We start from the raw sequence: 19,287 nt of genomic DNA, 5'->3' as shown, positions 1-19,287 counted from the left end.
ATTATAATTGACCTACGACTTATAAATACGACTATATAACGTATATGCATACCTATTATATTTAATTGGAGAGAGAGAGAGAAAGAAAGAGAAAAAACATGTGTTGATTCGCAGCAATTTCTCTAGTTGCGTTCTGCCTATATTTAAGTCTTAAGTCTTTACTCTCGATATATATATATATCTATATATAAATACATGCATATATATAAATATATATATATATAGATTTAACTAGGAAAACGAAGATGGAAAATCGACTTGGCCTCATGAGTTTGTGCATGTAAAAAATAAAAAACAAGATAATTGAAAGAAAAAAAAAAATTAAACCGAAAATTATGTAGTTAATATAAAATATATACATACACATATATATAAAAAACAAAAAGAAAAAAAGAAAAAAACAAAATGCAAATTGTGAATTACTTAGAAATAGCTTATTTTTTTCTTGTTTATTTTTTTTTTCTAATTCGAATGCATTTGGTGGGCATGGAAGATTTTGTTATTAGTTTTTATTAATCACAGAAAAGAAATAAGGACAAGTTTACACAATGTAATTCCAAGATTTATGCTCCCAAGTAAACAAACGATAAAACAAATCTTAACTTGTTGAGAAAATTTTCAATTTTGGTTTTTAGTCAGGAAAATCATCTTTAAAGGATAGTTGGGAAAAAGTAAAAAGTTGAAAATCAAAGGTAAGTACTTCTACGGATTTGATATCTTTGATATTGCATTTTTTGGCGTACACTTACCTATCTTGCCCAGTTAAAGAAAACATTACATTAAACGTCTGGAATTAATTTGCATTTTGTTCACTTTATTTTAGTATTTACATTCTTGGTTGCTACTTAAATTTACTTAAATCGAGTTATATATGTACATTTTAAGCCGATCGACAAATTCATTGTGATACTTTCAGATGGATAGCATCCCGTCTGCATCATATAATAAAATAGTTTATTCATCTACACCACCAAATAATTGCATTATAAATTCGTGTATTTTATTATTACAAATCTGCATCTGACATGTTGATTTATTAAACTAAAAGCCGGACAATTCACAACAGAAAAGAAAGTAGACAGTGTCTCTTTAATTTGTCTTTTAAACTTCGAAGACTCTTCCAAAGGAATAACAAAATTTAATCTTAAATCATTCCCCTTGGTTAATTTAGCGCATTACCCGAATAGTAAACAATTTCCTTTGTACTTTCAATTGTTTATTTTACAAAAAAAAAAAGAGGGGAAAAAATTGAGAGTAAATCTGTCCATAAATGAAACAATTTGTATATATAGCTAAAACTATAAAATAAATGTCATGTGCAATATTTTCATGTGACAGATGATAGGTTTGGTGGTTCAGGTGTTAATAGGGGGAGAGAGAGAGAGAGAGAGAGATAGATAGAGAGCAAGGGATGTTTCAGCAAAGATATATATCTAGTTATATATATATACAAAATATCTAAAATTTTATCTGGAGTCGATGGCGGGATAGGGAAAAAAACAGGTGTACGTAAAACTAGAGCCTAAATTAATATTTAAATTTAAATTTGAACGAATAACAAATTTCATTTAATTTAATGTTTCTTTTTTCCTTTTCTTTCGTTCGCCTGGTGATTTGTGGATGAATGGGAGGTGGGGGTGGTGGTGCCATGTGTTCATATATCGAGATAATTATCTATTGGTTAGTTTTTGGTATTGACATTTTTGTTCTCCTTTTCTAACTCCGACTCGCTGCCCGCCCATTCCGAACCCGCATCCGTTGTGGGTGACGTCGTTTGGGTTGTCATTGTGTTTGTGCCATCTTTCATCGCCCGCGGCGTTTCCTGTTCGTCAGTCTCGTCGCTATGCTGTTGCTGCTGGTCAGTCAATGGCCTTTCTAGTGTTAATAATGGTATTCTATCCACCGCATCGGTTTTATCCTCGTTGTCTTTGCCAGGAGCCGGCGGTGTTGATTGAGTTGCTTTATCCTTTTTACTATCGCTTCTGAAATCAATCTCCACATCGGAATCCATTTCAGCCTCTGATAACGATAATGAGTTACCAGCTCGTGGCACCTGAATTCGACGATCCTGTGAAGAAAACAATGAATCACAATTGTGCGTTCAGTTATCATGTATGTATATATATACTTACCGTATTCAGCGTACTTGGCTCCGATATATAACCATCACAGTCCTCATCCTCACTGAATATCTCTGCAGTGTTCACAGCATACGTTTCGGGTAATTTGCAGACAATTTGAGCTAAATCAATAAACGTATACTCATTGAGCGATGCGTGATTGCCACGCTTGGGTGGCTCCTTGTTGAACCATTGATTGAAACGTCCCAAACGACCCGCCTTGGCCATGCTCTCGAAATAGTTTTTGCCAAAGACATAGCCCACATCGCGTATCTCATCAAAGCTGCCAAAGGCCAATGTCTTGTATTTGTCAATTGGCGGTCGAATATATTCGCAGTAATCCGAATTTTTCACCTCCTAAATCAATAAACAAAACGAAAACGAAATGAGAATGACAGATCTCAGGAAGAATCAGATCCACTCACTTCAAGCTGTCTCACACACGACACATAAGCCAGACGAGATTGTATATCGGGCAAATCGGGCACCTTAACTGGCGAGGTGAAGGGATTCCATTTTTTATAGAGCAACCACCAGCCACTTAGATCATCACCATAATTTGTTAGATCGGTATCATCCTGAGAGCCCACATCAATGGCAATTATATGAGCAGCTCCCAAATTGTGCATCACATCAGCTAAATTAATGTTAATGCCATTGCCATTTCAAGTGTTATAACAATTTAATTGTTTGTTTTGGTTCAGGCCGCGATCATGCAACATGAGTTTGGTTTAGTTAAGAAAAAGATATTTTAAAGAATAGGCATATAAAGAAATACTTAGTGCACACAAAAGTCTTAATTGATAAATTCAAAAGATTTAAATTGAATGCCTCTCAAAATTTGTTATATTCCCCCTAAAACTTAGTTCCATTTCGCTTAATACGTAGTTACATATATTTCTATTAACTTGACCATTCTGTTCTAATAACCATTCATTGAGATTGTTCGAAGAACTTTATTCAGGCAATGGAATTGAGTTAATCCTTGTATGATAAGAGTTGTCCTTAGGCAACATTTTGTGGATATATATGTACTTATGGCAACATCAATTGGAAAATATTTTGAAATTTCCTAATCATTTTAGGCAGGAATTTATTATCCCGGTAGCGTTGGTTTTGACACACAGCTATTGAGTTGATTTTTAATCAAATTCTAATTCAAAATTAATAATTTTTTTGATTTTAAAGGTCCCTGCTTCTTATTCTAAAAACTATAATAAAAGAGTTTAATGTAAATTAAAGGTTACTTCTTAAAAGATATAAACTCTTCAAAAACAATTTAAGCAATTTGTAACGGGTTTTAGGGTTTTTGAGCGCAGAGCGTTGGAATTAAACAAATTTGTATTATTGTAAACAAGTTGTTTGTTGCTTTGTGATTTTGTTTGTTTGTTTTGTGTGTTTTACCTGGCACATTGTTTGTATAACAGCCATCGAGCAGCAAATGGCCATCCCGATAATCACAGAAGGGCGGAAAGACACCGGCAATGGACATACTGGCACGACAATAGCGCCACAGGTGACCTGATGATTGGTATTACATATAGCGGGGGGGTTACAACAACAGCACGCGGAGTTACATATGTGATGCAGACAGTGTAGGAAGTGGGTGGTAGGAGAGGGTGTGAGGTGTATGTGTAAATGTGTTTGTGAATGTGTGTGTGTGAAAGGATAAATTTGAATGGCAAAAGGAGAAAGAAAGAAAGAAAGAGAGAGAGAGAGGTAGACACAAATGTTATACCGTTGTTGTTGTGATTGCAAGTAACGGTCTACAGTTTTGTTTTGGTTTGCTTGAATTTTTGTTTTCTTTCGGTTTTCAAACTACAAATGAAATTATGATTTAGTTATTCACACAATACACTCTACAAATACAAATTAAAAAAGCCACTAAAAAATGTTACTATAAATTACTAAAAATTACACAAAACAAAAAATAATAATAGTACAAAACTGAAACTATGTATGTATATATTAAAGGAAATTTGAAAATGTATTAAGGAGATAAAGAAAATATAATGATGTGTGTGTGTGTGTGTGTGTGTGTGCACTCTTTGTTTATTTACTATGTGTGAGTGTGTTGGCGGATTGGGGGGTGGGGGTGGTAGGGACAGTGGGTGGATGGGAGATTTAAGACAGACAACAATGCCAGCTGTTTGAACGTCGGAGGAGTTCCGTTTGAACCGCTCGAGGTTATCGATAAGCGATAAAGGAATTTGCAGAGTTGCCAACACATTTCAAAAAAGCGACATGGAAATGGACATAGAAATATCAACGCGTAACGGTTTTAAGAATAATTAAAAAAAAATCTGACAAATTTTGCAGGATACATATGTATACCTATATGCATATATATATATGCGCTTTCTATGCTTTATATATATATATATCTAGATATATACACATGCAAATATATGTATAATTTATAACTTATTTAATAGATTTTATCCAACACTCTGCGCCGCCAACCAGCTCTGAACTTTTACACAAAACAAAAAAAATTTAATTAACGGTAACTCGATTCGTATCTCTAGGTTAAGGTTTTGCTAATTTGGTTTTGGTTTTGTTTTTTATTTACCTGGCAAATTATTTACATAGCCGCCATCCAGCAGAAGATGTCCATCTTTTGGATCACAGAGTGGTGGCATATAGCCGCTTAGCGACATGGATGAGCGTACATAACGCCACAGAGATCCTGCATTTAGTTTTAGAGTTTTTTTTTTTTTTTTGAGGATTGGATTGGATGGTTGGATGGAGGAGAATTGGCAACGACAATTGGTTGTTGGATTTTGTAACGATATATGACCAGTAGTAGTAGTTGTTGTTGTAATCAGGTGTGCGTGTATGTTTGAATTGTTGGTATTGGGAAGATAAAAAGAGAAAGAGAGAGAGAGAGAAACAGCTTTAGGCGATGGGCGACATTTTCTTGTAAGTAGTTTTTTTTTTTTGGTTTTTTTAAGATTAGGTTTAGGGTTAGGGTTAGGAAGTAAGGAATACGAGATTGGGTACCACCGTATTGGACCTAGTAAAGTTAGCAGGATTAGATTCTAGCTAAGACATCAAGCATAGCATCAAATTGTTTGTGACTTTTTTTTTTTTTTGTAAGCAACAGAAACGATTTGCCAGTTTTATGTTGCCACTAACCTGAACGTATGTATTTGTATGCATGTAGGTCGACTCAGTAGGTGTGTATGTACGTGTGTGTGTGTGTGTTCGGATGTGTTGTGTTGTGGGTGCACGAGTGTTAAAAGGACCACAATGTGCCTACAGGGAGAAATTACAGACTATAGATTTTTCTCTAGGATCTTATATTCGATTACTTTCGATATCGATGATTTTGATGTAATCGAAATTTAAATCTAATTTGTCCGAAATCCCCTTGTAAGGCAGATTATGGTGAAAACGACAGGCAGACATGCATAAATGCCTAAAAAAAAAAGAAACTACAAGAAAACCAATAACATTGTACGTATGTTTGTAGGAATATAAGTTTTGTTTAATAAGTCAAGGGATCGAGCATAATTAGAACACAACAACAAACATTAAACGATAACAAATAATAACCCAAAAAATTAATATACAGAAAGATAACATTGGCACACCGAAAAATTAGATACCCTTGCAGGTTGTTAAATATTTTTTGAAAGCAAAGCATTGAGAAACCGAAATAAATATTCAAAATATTAAGAGATATACTAAGTCTATATTGCCTATAACGTTTCCCTTGCCAGGAAATTTGAAAAGCAAAAAAGAATTATAAATATACATATGTAGATAGATAGATAGTAGAGATTGGTAGAAGTAATGGAAGCAAATGTTATCCGACTAGCAAGCTACATTACTACACCTCACAATAGACTCACTCACCGTTTGTGTGAATGCGATGGCAACTGGCGGTGATATCGGTTGTCAGTGTGAAATAGGGTATCCACAGATCCTCAATGCTCACATCACCAAATGTATCATGTATGGTCTTGTTGAATTCACGGCCCGAAAACATTGATGTAATGGGATAGGTAAGATCCAGCAATTGTAGGAACCATTTTGTCATTTTCTAGACAAAGAATATATAGAACGTTTAACTTGTGTCTATATCTGGATAATGTTGAATCATTACTTACTTTGGACCACTGGCGTGCCTTTTGCGTTACTGTGGTGATATTTCTCTCGGAGCACCAGAGGGCACCCATTAGGGCACCAATGCTAACCCCACCAACCATATCGATGGGTATACCAGCCTCTTGTATGGCTTTCAGCATGCCAATATGGGCAGCACCTCGAGCACCGCCACCACCCAGTACCAGTCCAATAGAGTTGCCCGTTAGCCAACGGGCCAAACGTGAGAAATCGGAATGCATATTTGGCTCCGATAGCAGGACACGACTGTAGAGATCATTCTAGGAAATAGAAACACAAACTTAAAGCGAGCAATTTCCTTTTGTGTTGGTTAACTTACAATTCGATATTGACTTTTGCGGGTAAAAATACGCTTCACACAGAGCACATGATGATGCTTAGTTACCCAGGGACGAGCATTCAGCCAACTGAGTGTATTGGCTGGTTTGGCATTCGTTGTCTCCGGATAGAGGAGCACCAGCTCCTTTTGTGTGCGCATGGCAAGACGATCGATTTCACGTTCAAATTTCCCAACCAAATGTGAACGATCTCCAAGGCCGACAATTAGAATCACATCCGCTTGACGCATACAACGATGGGTCCAGGGACTTAACGAATTATCACACTGATATAATGTGATAATATTACGATCCTCTTGCTGGGCAAGCCATGAGGTCAAACGATACTCATTTGCGGCCTCAAATATGTTTTGACCCAGCTGCTTGCGTACCACCTCCGAGGTGAGACGTAGAACAGGGCCTAAAATTGACATAGACGAAGAGATAGTTAAGACTTTAGAGAGAGAGAAAGAGATAGAAATACTGCTTACCTATGGCACATAGTGAATGATACAGCTCATAGGTGAATGGCGTTAGCGGCACTTCATCTGTAATGGGCACCAGAGCCACTGTTGAATACTTGTGCGTTACCGGATTAGCCTCGACTGGCGCACCTGGTGCCCCTGTGCTGCCGCGTGTCTGCATGGAACCCAAAAACCGATGACTTAGAAAACTAATTAGCTTTGTAACCACAATTGGATAACGCAATTTGATGGCATTGAACAGGCCCTCTGGCAATTTGGCCAATTCGGAGTCACGCACCGCCATAACAGTGGTGGTCCGTGATGTCTCTGTGATCATCTCAACAATGCCCACCAGATCTCCTTTGCCATATTCACCGACAATTTCCTTTTTGCCACCCGGATTCGTAATTACTGAACGCATACGTCCACTCAATACAATGTAAGTGCTATCACTGCTCTCATCCTGTCGATAGACGGCACGTCCGGACTCTAGAAAGATCCAGTCCAAGGCATAATCACATTGCCGTACCAAGGGGGAGAGACGACGCACCACACCATTGCCCAGATCCAAAACTATTCGTGGACGCTGTCGCATAATCCTACAGATAATTGATGAGATTAGAGATTATACAGGAAATTGTGATGGAACCACTTACTGATAAATGGCCGCACGTCTTATATAGGCCACACGACTATTATTTCGCGAACGAATCGTATAGGCACTAGCCTCGCCGGTTAGCATGGCCAAACCGCCGACAATTTCACCCGGATGGACAAAATGTATAAGCAAATCAGACTTATCTGATTTGGTGGTGGCAGTGGAGGAGCGTGTGGCATCTGCAACACCTTGGTAAACCGCCAAGGTGCCGGTCATCACAAACCATATGCAAACATCATCGGCATTGCCCTCCGTTATGAGGGTGACATTGGGTTCCAGTTCACGGACCTCAACAAATGGCTCTATTATATGCGCATCCTCGTTGGGCAGACCAAGCTCTTTGCGTAAACTTTCCACGGCCGATGACTGAATGAGACGCATATCTATGGTTGGAGCACCAGCTGCAGCACATCCTCCTTCTTGAGCCGTTGACCCTCCTCCTCCTCCTCCGATCGACGGTTGAACCAAAGAGCCACGTCGAGTAGACAAATTGCCCGTCGAGGTGCTACCGCCATGTTGTTGCTGATGGTAGATATCAATGTTTGGCGCATCTCCATGCACTTCAGGCAATTGAACATTGTTGCCACTATTTGGATTAGGATTTGGACCCGACAGGGTATGCTCTTCGCGTGAATGACGCAAAGGCGGCGCAATGGTAGGCGGCGGCGGTTGTCGCTGCAACGGCAACGATGGAACGGCGGCTGGCAATTGTTGACCCCCCAAAGCAGTTGCCGATGTTCCACCAGTTGCCGTTGCTGTCGTCTGCTGCCGCATCGATTGCGACGATTGAGATTGCGAGTTGAGATGTCCGGAAATTGTTATGCTCTTATTGCGCATATGATTCTGGACAAGCTCAGCATTAAGGCCAAGATAATTGCGGAGAGCGGTAAAAAGGACGCGCTGCAATCGAATCATGATGACCTGAATAACACGTATCATTACATCGGGATTCTCACGGAACACCTCCTCAAATGCCTGCAACAAAAGAAACGAAGATAAATGAGAGGTGTGGTCAGTACATGAAGGTTTCAGCATGGGGGCTAACCTGCATGGGTAAACGTATTACGACGGATTTCTCCATGGCTTTGGCCGTAACCGTTTTATAGTAACTTGGATTACCGGATAGCACATCGATGAAACTGAGCAGCGATGTCACCGATTCTCCTTTACGCACTGTCTTCAGGGACAATGTGCTGCCATCCGCATTCGAGATATATACATTGATCATGCCCGATTGAACAATATAGACACTGTCATCGGCATCAGTGATCTTGAATAGATAATCGCCAGCCATTAGCTCCAGCACCTGGGTGTGCTTGCATAATTTGAGAAACACTGGCTTCTCAAAGTGCCCAAAAATGCGTATACTCTGAAGCATATATAGAGCATCCGGTGGCACACGATCACTGCCCTCGATTGTCTCCTCGAGATACTCCGCCGGCGGTTCCACTGTCCTCATCTCCAGCGGCATATTCTCACGTCGCAGCTGAAGTATGCGTCGAGCGAACCGCATTACGGCCCGCCTCTTGTAGCCCTTGCCGCTGCTATACATCTGTCCGCTGACATTTTTCATTTTGCGCAACATTCTCCGACCATAAAAGAGCATTTTGTCGCGTTTGCGAAATCTCAAGCCGCGCAAATCCCCACCAGAGGCTGAGGTGACGGCGTTCAATGATCGGGCAATTTCATCACGCAGCCGTAAACGTGCGAGACGTTTAAAATATATGAACCAGGCCACAAAGAGCACGGTTAGAATGCCCAAGGCGATGTACAGGTACAACTGCATAAATAAACAACAAAGCGATACAAATTATTAAGGATCGAGATTATGTTCGATTATGTTGATCAATTACAAATTAACACTGATTGTCGCTGTCAACAGTGTTGGTTAAGTATTTTGAAAGCTTCACGAGGAGAGAAAGAGAGAAACACATCAAAAAGAAATTTATTAAAGTTCTGCCTTATCTAGGGATACGATTCTTAGGGAGACCGAAAATAGTAACTTTAAACTTCACTTAAAATCTTAATAAATCTCATCTGTTGAAAATCTCTCGTCAATTTAAAATAACGTAACATAACCTAATTACAGAACGTTCCAAAAAGTGTTAATTTTATCTGTTTCTGATCACCTTTTGACATTTTATTGTCTATAAGTACATAACCTGCTCCGATCATGGCGCAAAAGATGAAAGATTCAATTGTGCAGCATCTTGAGAGTTTCAATTGGCCCGATATTTGCATACAGACGAACAAACACATAAGTATGTATGTATGTATATTTAAGCCCTCTTCCTGTAATTAATCATCAACTTTAATTGAACTTTGAAAGCAATTGCATGTGAATTTAGAATCACAATATTCCATTAACAAGAATATTGGATACCCTACCAGAGGCAGAAACGTTGCCCAATTTTTATTTTTAGTTGGTGGGGTGTTAATTAATAACGAAAATCAGATGACTACAAATGTACATTATAAATCCCCTTCATGTGTAATAGACGTAGTGGGTGTTTGGGAGGAAGTCGTCTGCTGATCACATATTATAAGGCACATGGTTTCTTGGTTCAAGTTTCCCAAAGGCCATGTTGTTATATGAATTGCTGATTACCTTGCTAAAAAAAAACCCTAGGCAGGTGTGAACAATCAGTCATACTTTGTTAATTTTTTATTCGATTTACTCTATTTATTGTTTGCAGTGATATATGTAGATATGTACATACATACATATGTATGTGTGTATGTAGATACATATGTACATACATATGTACATAGATTTCACAGACAATTCAAGTCTAAGTAACCAAAAATAAGTCACAAGTGACTGGGGTTGGGGGGTTGCCTATTTAAATTTATTTGGCCCCAAGGGGTTAATTGAATTATGGCAAAATGATTTAGACAAAACGGTAAGTAAAAAAAAAGAAAAGAGACTGCACGTGCTAGTGATTAGCGAAACAACATGAACATCAACATGAACCTTCATGTATGCTTACTATAGTTACACAGTTTGTTTTGTATAAATCAGCTACGCTTGAGAGCCCCCTTTTTTATTTCGGGGTCAGTGTTTCATTATCATTATCAGTTAAGAAATTAGCGATAAGAGTGTTGGAGGCTCTTCTTGAATATGTATTTTCCATCGTTCATTTTTATGTAAGTCGTGAGAATATTAGATTTACATACATACATACATACATATTTAAATTTTCCACAGTTTACCCCCTTCTTGAATATTTATACCCTTGCAAAAAGGGTATATTAATTTTGGTCAGAAGTGTATATATTCTTGATCACCACGACGAGACGAGTTGAAATAGTCATGTCCGTCCGTCCGTCTGGATCAACGCAAACTCCTCCTAGACCGTTGAAGCTACAGAGCTGAAATTTTGCATGTAGGCTTGTATATACTGCAGGCGTTGTATATCTCGGATTCAGCCGGATCGGATCACTATATCATATAGCTCCCATACAAATGGCAAAGTCACGAACTGTGACTTTTTTTAATAACTTCGTCATTTTCTGAGCTATTGTCATGAAATTTAATATTGGAGAGTTAATTACACATATGTATAAACGATTGTGCCAAATTTGATCAAGATCGGGTGACTATATCATGTAGCTCCCATAGGAACGATCGTTCGAAAACAGTGACTTTTGTCAATAACTTCGTTACTTTTGACGCGATTGCTTTCAAATTAAACATTTGTTAGTTTAATGTATCTGTAAATGACTGTGCCGAATTTGATAAAGATCGGGTTACTATATCATATAGCTCCCATAGGAACGATCGGTGGAAAACAGTGACTTTGATCAATATCGTCGTTATTTGCTATGCTAAGATTGTAGGCCGATCTTTCGCAAACATTAGCCTTTTTAGCTTGAACGTTTTTTCACTTTGATGGCTATAGGTAAGGAAAGAGTTACCATAAAAGTTGCAAGGGTATTCAAACTTTGACGCGGTCGAAGTTAGCCCCGGCCCTCTGGTTTATTTTGGTTTGATCATCTGTTGATTGACCTAGAATTACTCATATTATTCATACATACATAATGTCATTTGAAGCGCAAATGAATCATTTTTGAACAAAGGATTTTTGGGCGTGGAGGATCGAGAATCCAAAATGTATGTACGTTACTTTTCTCTTTGGTTAAAAATAAAAAACCAAAATAAAGACCTGACTTGGATAAGGAATGTAATTAAACAATTTGCCTATTGTAACGGTAAACTTCTTTTGTTAAAGTATTTTTAAGTCGAATTGTTTTCGACTTGTTTTAACCGTACGGAAATTAATTGACCTTGCAATAAGCGTATATTAAATTATGACAGAAATCTGTGCGCACATAAAAAGTATTTTTTTGATAAGAAGCATGAGTACAGTGAGTTTATGCATTCATTGCTTGATTGTTCGTTTTTTGGTTGCTATTTCCCCCATTTGCTTAAGATTAAGTCACAGATTTCAATTAAAACTATTCCACAGTTGGAAAATTTTGAAAGTAATGTTAACATTTTATTTTATTCGAGTTGTTTTCTATTTATTTTTGTCGCGCAGTGTGTTAACAGGTCGGCTATATTAAACAAAAAATTGTCATATTTATATCTCGGCCATATTGTTAGATAAAGTTGTTTTTAATATTCTTCATTAATTTTTGTTTGCTAATCGTTAAGATAAAATAAAAATCTTTGGAAGACAAAAGAAGAACTCACATGCACACATAAAAGTTTTAATCTATTTAATTCTAACTGTATGTATGCATGTACGTATAGTGTATTCCCATGTCGTTACACCGCACAACGAACTTTATTCTCTTATGCTTCCTTGTTGTTATTGACGGAAGTGTAACACACCATGATAAAAAGAGATAACTATAACAACAATGGCCAAGGTAAAAGGCAGCTGTTTCTAATCTAACGGAGAGAGAGAAAGAGGAAGGGAGAGAGAGAGCAACAAAGCCACTTGCTCACGCACATAGAAATATATACATATGTATGTATGTATGTATGTGGGTGGATGAGCGAAGAATGGTAGTGGGTGAGACGGGAAAAGGGGGCCTATACTACTACTACTATTATTATTAGCCTAAACAATAAACCAATTGCAACTGATTTTGCGCGCGCGATCATGCATCACCCCTTATCTTCTGCCATCCCCTACCCCTCACTTAACCATCTGACTAGAACTTTTTTTTTTTTTTTTTGGAAACTCACCGACGATGTAATCTGCTGAGACACATATTGACTCCAGGCATCTGAGAATATTGTGTTGTAACAGCCATTGGCACTCGCACGCAACAGTTCCAGGACATCCATATCTGTTTCTCCACCTTCTCCCCCTCCTCCTTCGTGTTTTTTTTCCCGTGTATTAATGGAGGTTTGTCGTTTGCCCTCCAAAGACAAAGACTGAACACACCAACACTACACTACCGAATTTTGCAGCCAGATTGTGATTTTTCTTTTTGTTAACGAAGACTGAACGCGAGCGAATTGTACTGATGGTGGGGGTGTTAGGGGTAGGTGTAAGGGTAGCAGCTGCAGTGGTATTAAGGGGTATGGGGGGTTTTGTTCACGGCCAATCTCGCCGTGTTTACTTCTGCAACCACTTGACTTGATTTGTGCAATTAAATGCACAGTGCGTCAGCTTTCTCACGCTCACAATGCAATCGAGCACTCACATATGTATACGCGCACACACTTAGAAAAAACTATAACTATTAGTATATCCTTTTTCCCCTTTGGCAAAGGCAAATCCCGGCTCTTCAGTTTTTAGTTTTGGGGCTCGCTCTCCCCCTTTTTGACCGACCACCCCTCACGTTTATTCTATTTGGTTTGCTATTAATTGGAAACGGCAAACGCAGACTCTGCTCTCAGTCTCTTCGTTTTTATGCTATTAGCGAGATAAACAATACGAGAAATTTTGCTATTGAAAAAGTACGAAATGGGAAAACAACACTATCGATATTGATGCTTTTGCATTTTTTATTTTTGGAGCTATTCTCGGACTCACTGGTACCGATTGCCAAAACAGCTGACTCGATTACCGACAGCAGCTACACATTGCAACACTGGCAACGTTCATTATCAGAGAACAGCTGATTTAACAGCTACTTTAGGCAAACTTGGTGCAACAAAACAAACAACTATTAATAATCGACCAAATATATCAACATTGTACGGTTATAAAACTTAAACCTAATTTACATGTAAATTGTATGTATAAAACCCTTCCACAGAATTAAAAAGTTTACAAAATATTTGATAGGCATAATTATGAATAGTCAAGTTGATGTCAAAGAAATCTAACTTCACAAAATTGTAGTATGGGCAGACATTTTTCGACCGTTTCAAATATTTATTTGAATTTGATTTCTTCATCTTCGTTATTTGCCATTTATTGTTTACGTTTTCCCAGTGAATGGCAAATTTTTGAAAAAAATATCGATACTTCTGCGATATTTTGGCAGCACTAGTGGTTCGTGTCCATGCTTGGAATTGCAGAGGAGAAAAGTTGTTGTTGTTGCTGTAGTGAATTTGTATATAAATTAAATAACAAATGCCTGATATTTGAAATAAATTCATGCTAACTAAGTGTGCATGTAAGCGATGCATTTAATTTAACAAGACCAGCCGCAGCAGCAGCCAAGTGGGGCGCCACGACAAACAAAACAAACAAAGGCAAGTTGCAAAAAGAAAAAAAAATTATTGACACGGCCAATGGACAAAAAAGAAGGAGGGTGTGTGTGTGTGTGTGCGTGTGAGTGTAGGATAAAGAGCGGTAGGTGTCACTGGAGAGGAGAGGGGCTGTTGTGCCAAAGCAGAGCGCAGAAATTGGGTCGCGTCGTCAAGGGTTGATGTTGTTGTTGTTGTTGTCGTTTGGCTCAAGTTTAACAAACTTTTTCTTTTTGTCTCGTTCTCTTATTTCTCTTTTCTCCATTCTTATTTGTTTTTTTTCAGTGTAGAGCAGTGTAAATAGTCATTAAATTGGTGACAGGAGACGACAGGAAAGGATCTCATCATCCACATCCTTCATTTCCTACCCCCCAGCACCCCGGTCCACTCTGTCGGCCATGTCTGTCGTTGGCAAGCAACTGAATCCTGTGCAAAACGCCTCCTCAGCATCCAATTCCAGCAGCAACACCGCCAACTCGGCAAATGAAGCCAACAATTCCGCTTCCTCTGTGGCTGCATCTGCTGTCGGTGTCGGTGTCGGTGTTGGAGTTGGAGTTGGTGGTAATTCCGCCACTGGCCTGGTAGGACCTGGTGCTGATTGCAAACGGAAGCCATTGGAGGAATCTAATGTCAGTCCCGAGGATGTACTCCATCTCACCAAAATCACCGATGATTATCTCTGCTCGGCAAACGCCAATGTGTTCGAAATTGATTTTACACGCTTTAAAATCCGTGATCTAGAGAGCGGTGCGGTACTCTTTGAGATCGCCAAGCCCCCCAGCGAGCAATTTCCCGATGGGCTATCCGTTGAAGATACAATGCTGGCCGCCGCCGAGGAGCTATCACTAGAAGACACTGCCGATCCGAATGCCGGACGCTATGTGCGTTATCAATTTACGCCTGCATTCCTCAATCTGAAAACTGTGGGAGCCACGTAAGTGTCCCTCGTAAATCATCATCATCATTGTATTTTTATTATCCTTTTGGTGCTTTCAGTGTGGAATTCACGGTGGGCAGCCAGCCAGTGAACAATTTTCGTATGATTGAACGTCATTTTTTCCGTGATCGTTTGCTAAAGACATTCGATTTTGAATTTGGCTATTGCATTCCATATTCGAAAAACACTTGCGAGCACATATACGAGTTTCCTAATCTTCCACCAGACCTAGGTGAGTATGAATCCAATTGTAGTTGAATTAAGTCAAGGTTTTAGGTCTTGACTTAAGAATGTTTTAAGTTTCATTATTATTCATTATGCTTATATCTTTTTTAGTTGCTGAAATGATATCGAGCCCATTTGAGACGCGATCAGACAGCTTTTACTTCGTGGAAAATCGACTTGTTATGCACAACAAGGCCGACTATGCATACGATGGCGGCATTATAGTCTAACCAAATTGAAATCAACAATATATAAAACCAAAACAAACCTGGAGCAAAAACAAAAGAAATGAACCTTAAGAAATGTTGGGAGATCAAATTAATGACTATTTCACACCTACACACACACCTGCACACACACACATACATGCAAACAACACACATCAAGAAATGTAAACCATTTTAGCCTTAGCACAAACGTTTTACCCACCATTCCTGTTTAATGTATTTATGACACAAAGTCATTCACACACACACACACACACACCACACGCAAACTGTGTTCACTTTATTTTTAAATGAAATTATTTCAATTGTATACCTATATAATTTATAAGTGCAATGTGATTCCACCTTTATCCTCTTCCCCTTGTGTATCTCAATTTTTTACCTTTTTTATTTATTTATTTATTTATTGTTCGTAATTTTAAGCAACACACACACACACACACAAACACACATATGCATATACATATGCTGGGCATACAACTTTTTATTCAGCTTCTTTATGAATTTTGTGTATATGTGTCTGTGTATATATATTTTTTAAACATAAAACAACAACAAGAAAGAGAAAAAAATAAGAAACAAAACAAAGAAAAACTAAAATGTACTTTGAACGATGACAAATGATATAAAAAGAACAAGTGAAAAATAAACCGAAAAGGGAATTACATTTTAAATGTACATAACAAAAACAAAGAAAGAAAACTATAATTTGTTCTACCAATGTTAAGGTGTCAAAGTTTTTGAAACCATATAAAAGCTTTAAGTTCGCAACAAAGGATTACGGATTTCTTATCATAACCGTGATATAAATGAAAATGCTCAGACTTAATGCATTTTAAACCAGAAAAAGGATAACAAATTGCTTTACAGCCACGAATCGTGATCATTTCAAATCTTTAATGGTCGTACTTTTGTCTTTGACATCGTAGTAACTAAAACTAACTAAACTCAAAAGTTGTTTGCCTTTGACAGGTACTTGATGGTTGGTTTAGTTTATTGATAAATATATATTATCAAAATCCATAGTAACGATTTTTAATTTGAGATGTATTATTCTAATATCTAACTAAAAATTTGTGCTAAACTTATTGAAATTTTGTATTAAGGCTGATTGATAAAATCTCCGACAAGGCTTAGGAATTGTTGTGGTTGCTCAAAGTGCACTAAATGTCCAGTCTCAAGCCAATGAATACTGGCATTTGGAAATAGTTCCAGAATTTGTGGCCAATGATCGCGTCTGCAAAAAGATGACAAAATTGGTAAATGGACAGAGATTACACTTAACTAGCCAGCTTACTTCATGTAGGGTGAATGAGTGCCGCATATAAATGTAGTTGGTCCTGTATATGGTGGCAGGTTGGAGAGTTTTGAGCCATATTGCTGAAATTTTGGCAGAAAATCGCGTAACAATTGTGCATTGCATGCCCAGGAGAAGCTAAGTCAAGGTGGGGATGGAAGATATTAATCGATTATTAGCTTATATTATGTTTAATACTTACACTCCCGTCTGAGGATCCTTTCTCAGATTGAGCATTATAAAGTCCACCGTTTCATTGGAGTCAGTGGCCTGTTTGATTTGCTCTCGAACTAGTTTTCGTCCCTCCGACATGGACACGGATGGGGAAACAGTCATGTTTATCATGGCATCAAATATGCGTATCATTTCATTGGTAGATCGGGGCACAGCAATTGGCGATATATCGACCACAATTAAACGATCCGTCAACTGGGGCTAAACCAAATAAAGGTGATTCAACATTAAGTTGGGATATGGGAATGCTTAATTTATACGTACATACTTTAGGGCAAAGTACATCATGGTGCGTCCGCCCATACTGTGACCCATTAGGCATGCTTTCTCCAGTTTTCTGGCTTTCATAAAGGCCACCACATCCGCTGACATCGAAGCAGAGCTGTGGACAGTGGTATGCGGGCTCTCGCCATGATTACGGGCATCCACCGTGTATATCTGTGCGAAAGTTAACATAAGTTTAACACGAATCAAGGCCAAGGTTAATAGCTTACCCGACGATTGGTTCTCTGGGACAAGGCTTTGCTTATCCCGCGCCAGTTTTGTTTTGATCCAAAGAGGCCGTGCATCGTAATCAATGGCGGCTGTGTGACATCCAATTTGGGGCCATCAAAGACATCTGTGCTCATGACTATGGGCTCGAGATTGGGTTCCTGCTCGCTGGCATAGCAACGAGTGTGTTTTCCCAGCATGCACCATTTCGGTGTTTCGATTAGGCAATTCGGCCTAACCTTGACTGTCAGGCTACGTAACATTTGATTTTGTATTTGTAATTGTCAAGAAATTGCCGGAAGATTGCTTGGGATCAGGTTGATGAGGACCAATTGTGGTATTTTAGATCGACTTGCCGGACTTGCCAAGGAACTCCAAGGATCAGGATAGGTCTTAAATTTTTGATTCTAAAACCATGGAGTCTTCTGTAGCTTCTAATTAATTTTTGCTTATTGGTCACTCTTGACTATTGACAGGATAACCGGCATGTACTTCTTGACGTATACTTAATCTATTGATGGAGACTAAAACTAAAAAATACCCATACTGAAATAAAAACTATAATCAGCAGCAGTCTGGCAACATTGTGGAGTATTTAAATACTATTGCGGTAGTTTTTAGCGCCAACAGTTCACAGGCGCCACTGGGTAGCGACACTGAGCTCCTTGGAACAGCTTTTCATCACAAGACCCGCATCTTTCAAAGCACTCAGAGGCAAAAATATTGCGATCCGGCTTTTGTATAAATTATAATAATCAGGCTTAACATAACATCAGCTTCTAATTAAATCAAGATGACATTGAGAGTCGGATGGACTAGAGCAAAGGGGAAGGAAATTTGCAATTAATTGAAAAAGGGAAAGGAAAGGGTAGTGAGTGAATGAGCATGCATGATTTGGCTAGCGTGCCTACAGTTAGTTTTCATCCGATAGTACTTCTTGCGGCAATAGCGTCCGTTATTTAATAATAAATCGTTGTATAGCGGCGAACCAATTTTTTCGACCAATGGGATGTCGTCGTCAATGCCAAACACAAACACATACGATGAGAGGGAGAGCGCTTCATGCATGTGTGTATGTGTGTGGACATAAAGGAGTAGCACAAACACACTCATACTCACACACACACAAACGTGGAGTAGTTTGCTGGCATTTCGCACGCACACGCGCAGATCATGTATGTATAAACATATCCTTTTTGGGTTTTAGCTCGTATTCACCCCTATGCACGTATCGTTTATATGTATATACATATGTATGTGTGATACGTATACGTGACATATGTATAACGGTTAACTCTTATATATAGATGAGAGCGACAGAAAGGGAGAGAAGTAGAAAGAGTGGGACCGTGTGTGTGAGGAGCATATAAGAGTATCGATGTGTGGACCAACAGTTATGTACATATGTATGTATGTATACATAGTATATGTATGTAGATTCATATGTAACTACAGAAAGAGGACCATGAGCAGGACCAAGACCAAGACCAGGACCACGACCAGAATCCCCGATAGTGTAGTTTTTCGGCA

At 38.5% G+C, this 19,287-nt stretch overlaps 3 protein-coding genes across 5 annotated transcripts; 1 reads left to right on the top strand and 2 right to left on the bottom strand.

Annotated features, from left to right (window-relative positions):
* Positions 1 to 793: 793 nt before the first annotated feature.
* Positions 794 to 13,667, bottom strand: LOC6644825 (neuropathy target esterase sws). Of its 2 annotated transcripts, none has more exons than XM_015177909.3 (11): positions 12,888 to 13,667; positions 8,736 to 9,470; positions 7,689 to 8,665; positions 7,060 to 7,631; positions 6,571 to 6,989; positions 6,236 to 6,511; positions 5,982 to 6,168; positions 4,693 to 4,809; positions 2,546 to 2,757; positions 2,133 to 2,477; positions 794 to 2,068 (listed from the first exon to the last, which is right to left on the bottom strand). In XM_015177909.3, exons 1-11 carry the CDS (start codon positions 12,987 to 12,989, stop codon positions 1,682 to 1,684), a joined length of 4,329 nt encoding a protein of 1,442 aa, XP_015033395.1. In that variant the 5' UTR covers positions 12,990 to 13,667; the 3' UTR covers positions 794 to 1,681. The 2 variants fall into 2 exon arrangements, with proteins under 2 accessions (XP_015033395.1, XP_002067372.2); XM_002067336.4 differs by lacking the exon at positions 4,693 to 4,809 and adding an exon at positions 3,525 to 3,641.
* Positions 13,668 to 14,635: 968 nt separating this feature from the next.
* Positions 14,636 to 16,152, top strand: LOC6644782 (protein unc-119 homolog). Its single transcript, XM_002067337.4, has 3 exons — positions 14,636 to 15,279; positions 15,342 to 15,514; positions 15,619 to 16,152. The coding sequence occupies exons 1-3, from the start codon at positions 14,744 to 14,746 to the stop codon at positions 15,735 to 15,737; spliced, it is 828 nt and encodes a 275-aa protein (XP_002067373.1). The 5' UTR covers positions 14,636 to 14,743; the 3' UTR covers positions 15,738 to 16,152.
* Positions 16,153 to 16,692: 540 nt separating this feature from the next.
* Positions 16,693 to 18,310, bottom strand: LOC6644783 (protein ABHD11). Of its 2 annotated transcripts, XM_002067338.3 has the most exons (5): positions 17,760 to 18,307; positions 17,530 to 17,703; positions 17,234 to 17,466; positions 17,032 to 17,169; positions 16,693 to 16,971 (listed from the first exon to the last, which is right to left on the bottom strand). In XM_002067338.3, exons 1-5 carry the CDS (start codon positions 18,018 to 18,020, stop codon positions 16,836 to 16,838), a joined length of 942 nt encoding a protein of 313 aa, XP_002067374.1. In that variant the 5' UTR covers positions 18,021 to 18,307; the 3' UTR covers positions 16,693 to 16,835. The 2 variants fall into 2 exon arrangements, with proteins under 2 accessions (XP_002067374.1, XP_023032731.1); XM_023176963.2 differs by lacking the exons at positions 16,693 to 16,971; positions 17,032 to 17,169 and having other exon boundaries at positions 17,400 to 17,466; positions 17,534 to 17,703; positions 17,760 to 18,310.
* Positions 18,311 to 19,287: the final 977 nt, after the last annotated feature.

This window comes from Drosophila willistoni (genome assembly GCF_018902025.1).
Source record: "Drosophila willistoni isolate 14030-0811.24 chromosome XL unlocalized genomic scaffold, UCI_dwil_1.1 Seg142, whole genome shotgun sequence".
NCBI classification, from domain to species: domain Eukaryota; kingdom Metazoa; phylum Arthropoda; class Insecta; order Diptera; family Drosophilidae; genus Drosophila; species Drosophila willistoni.
This window is presented reverse-complemented; position numbering and strand designations above follow the sequence as displayed.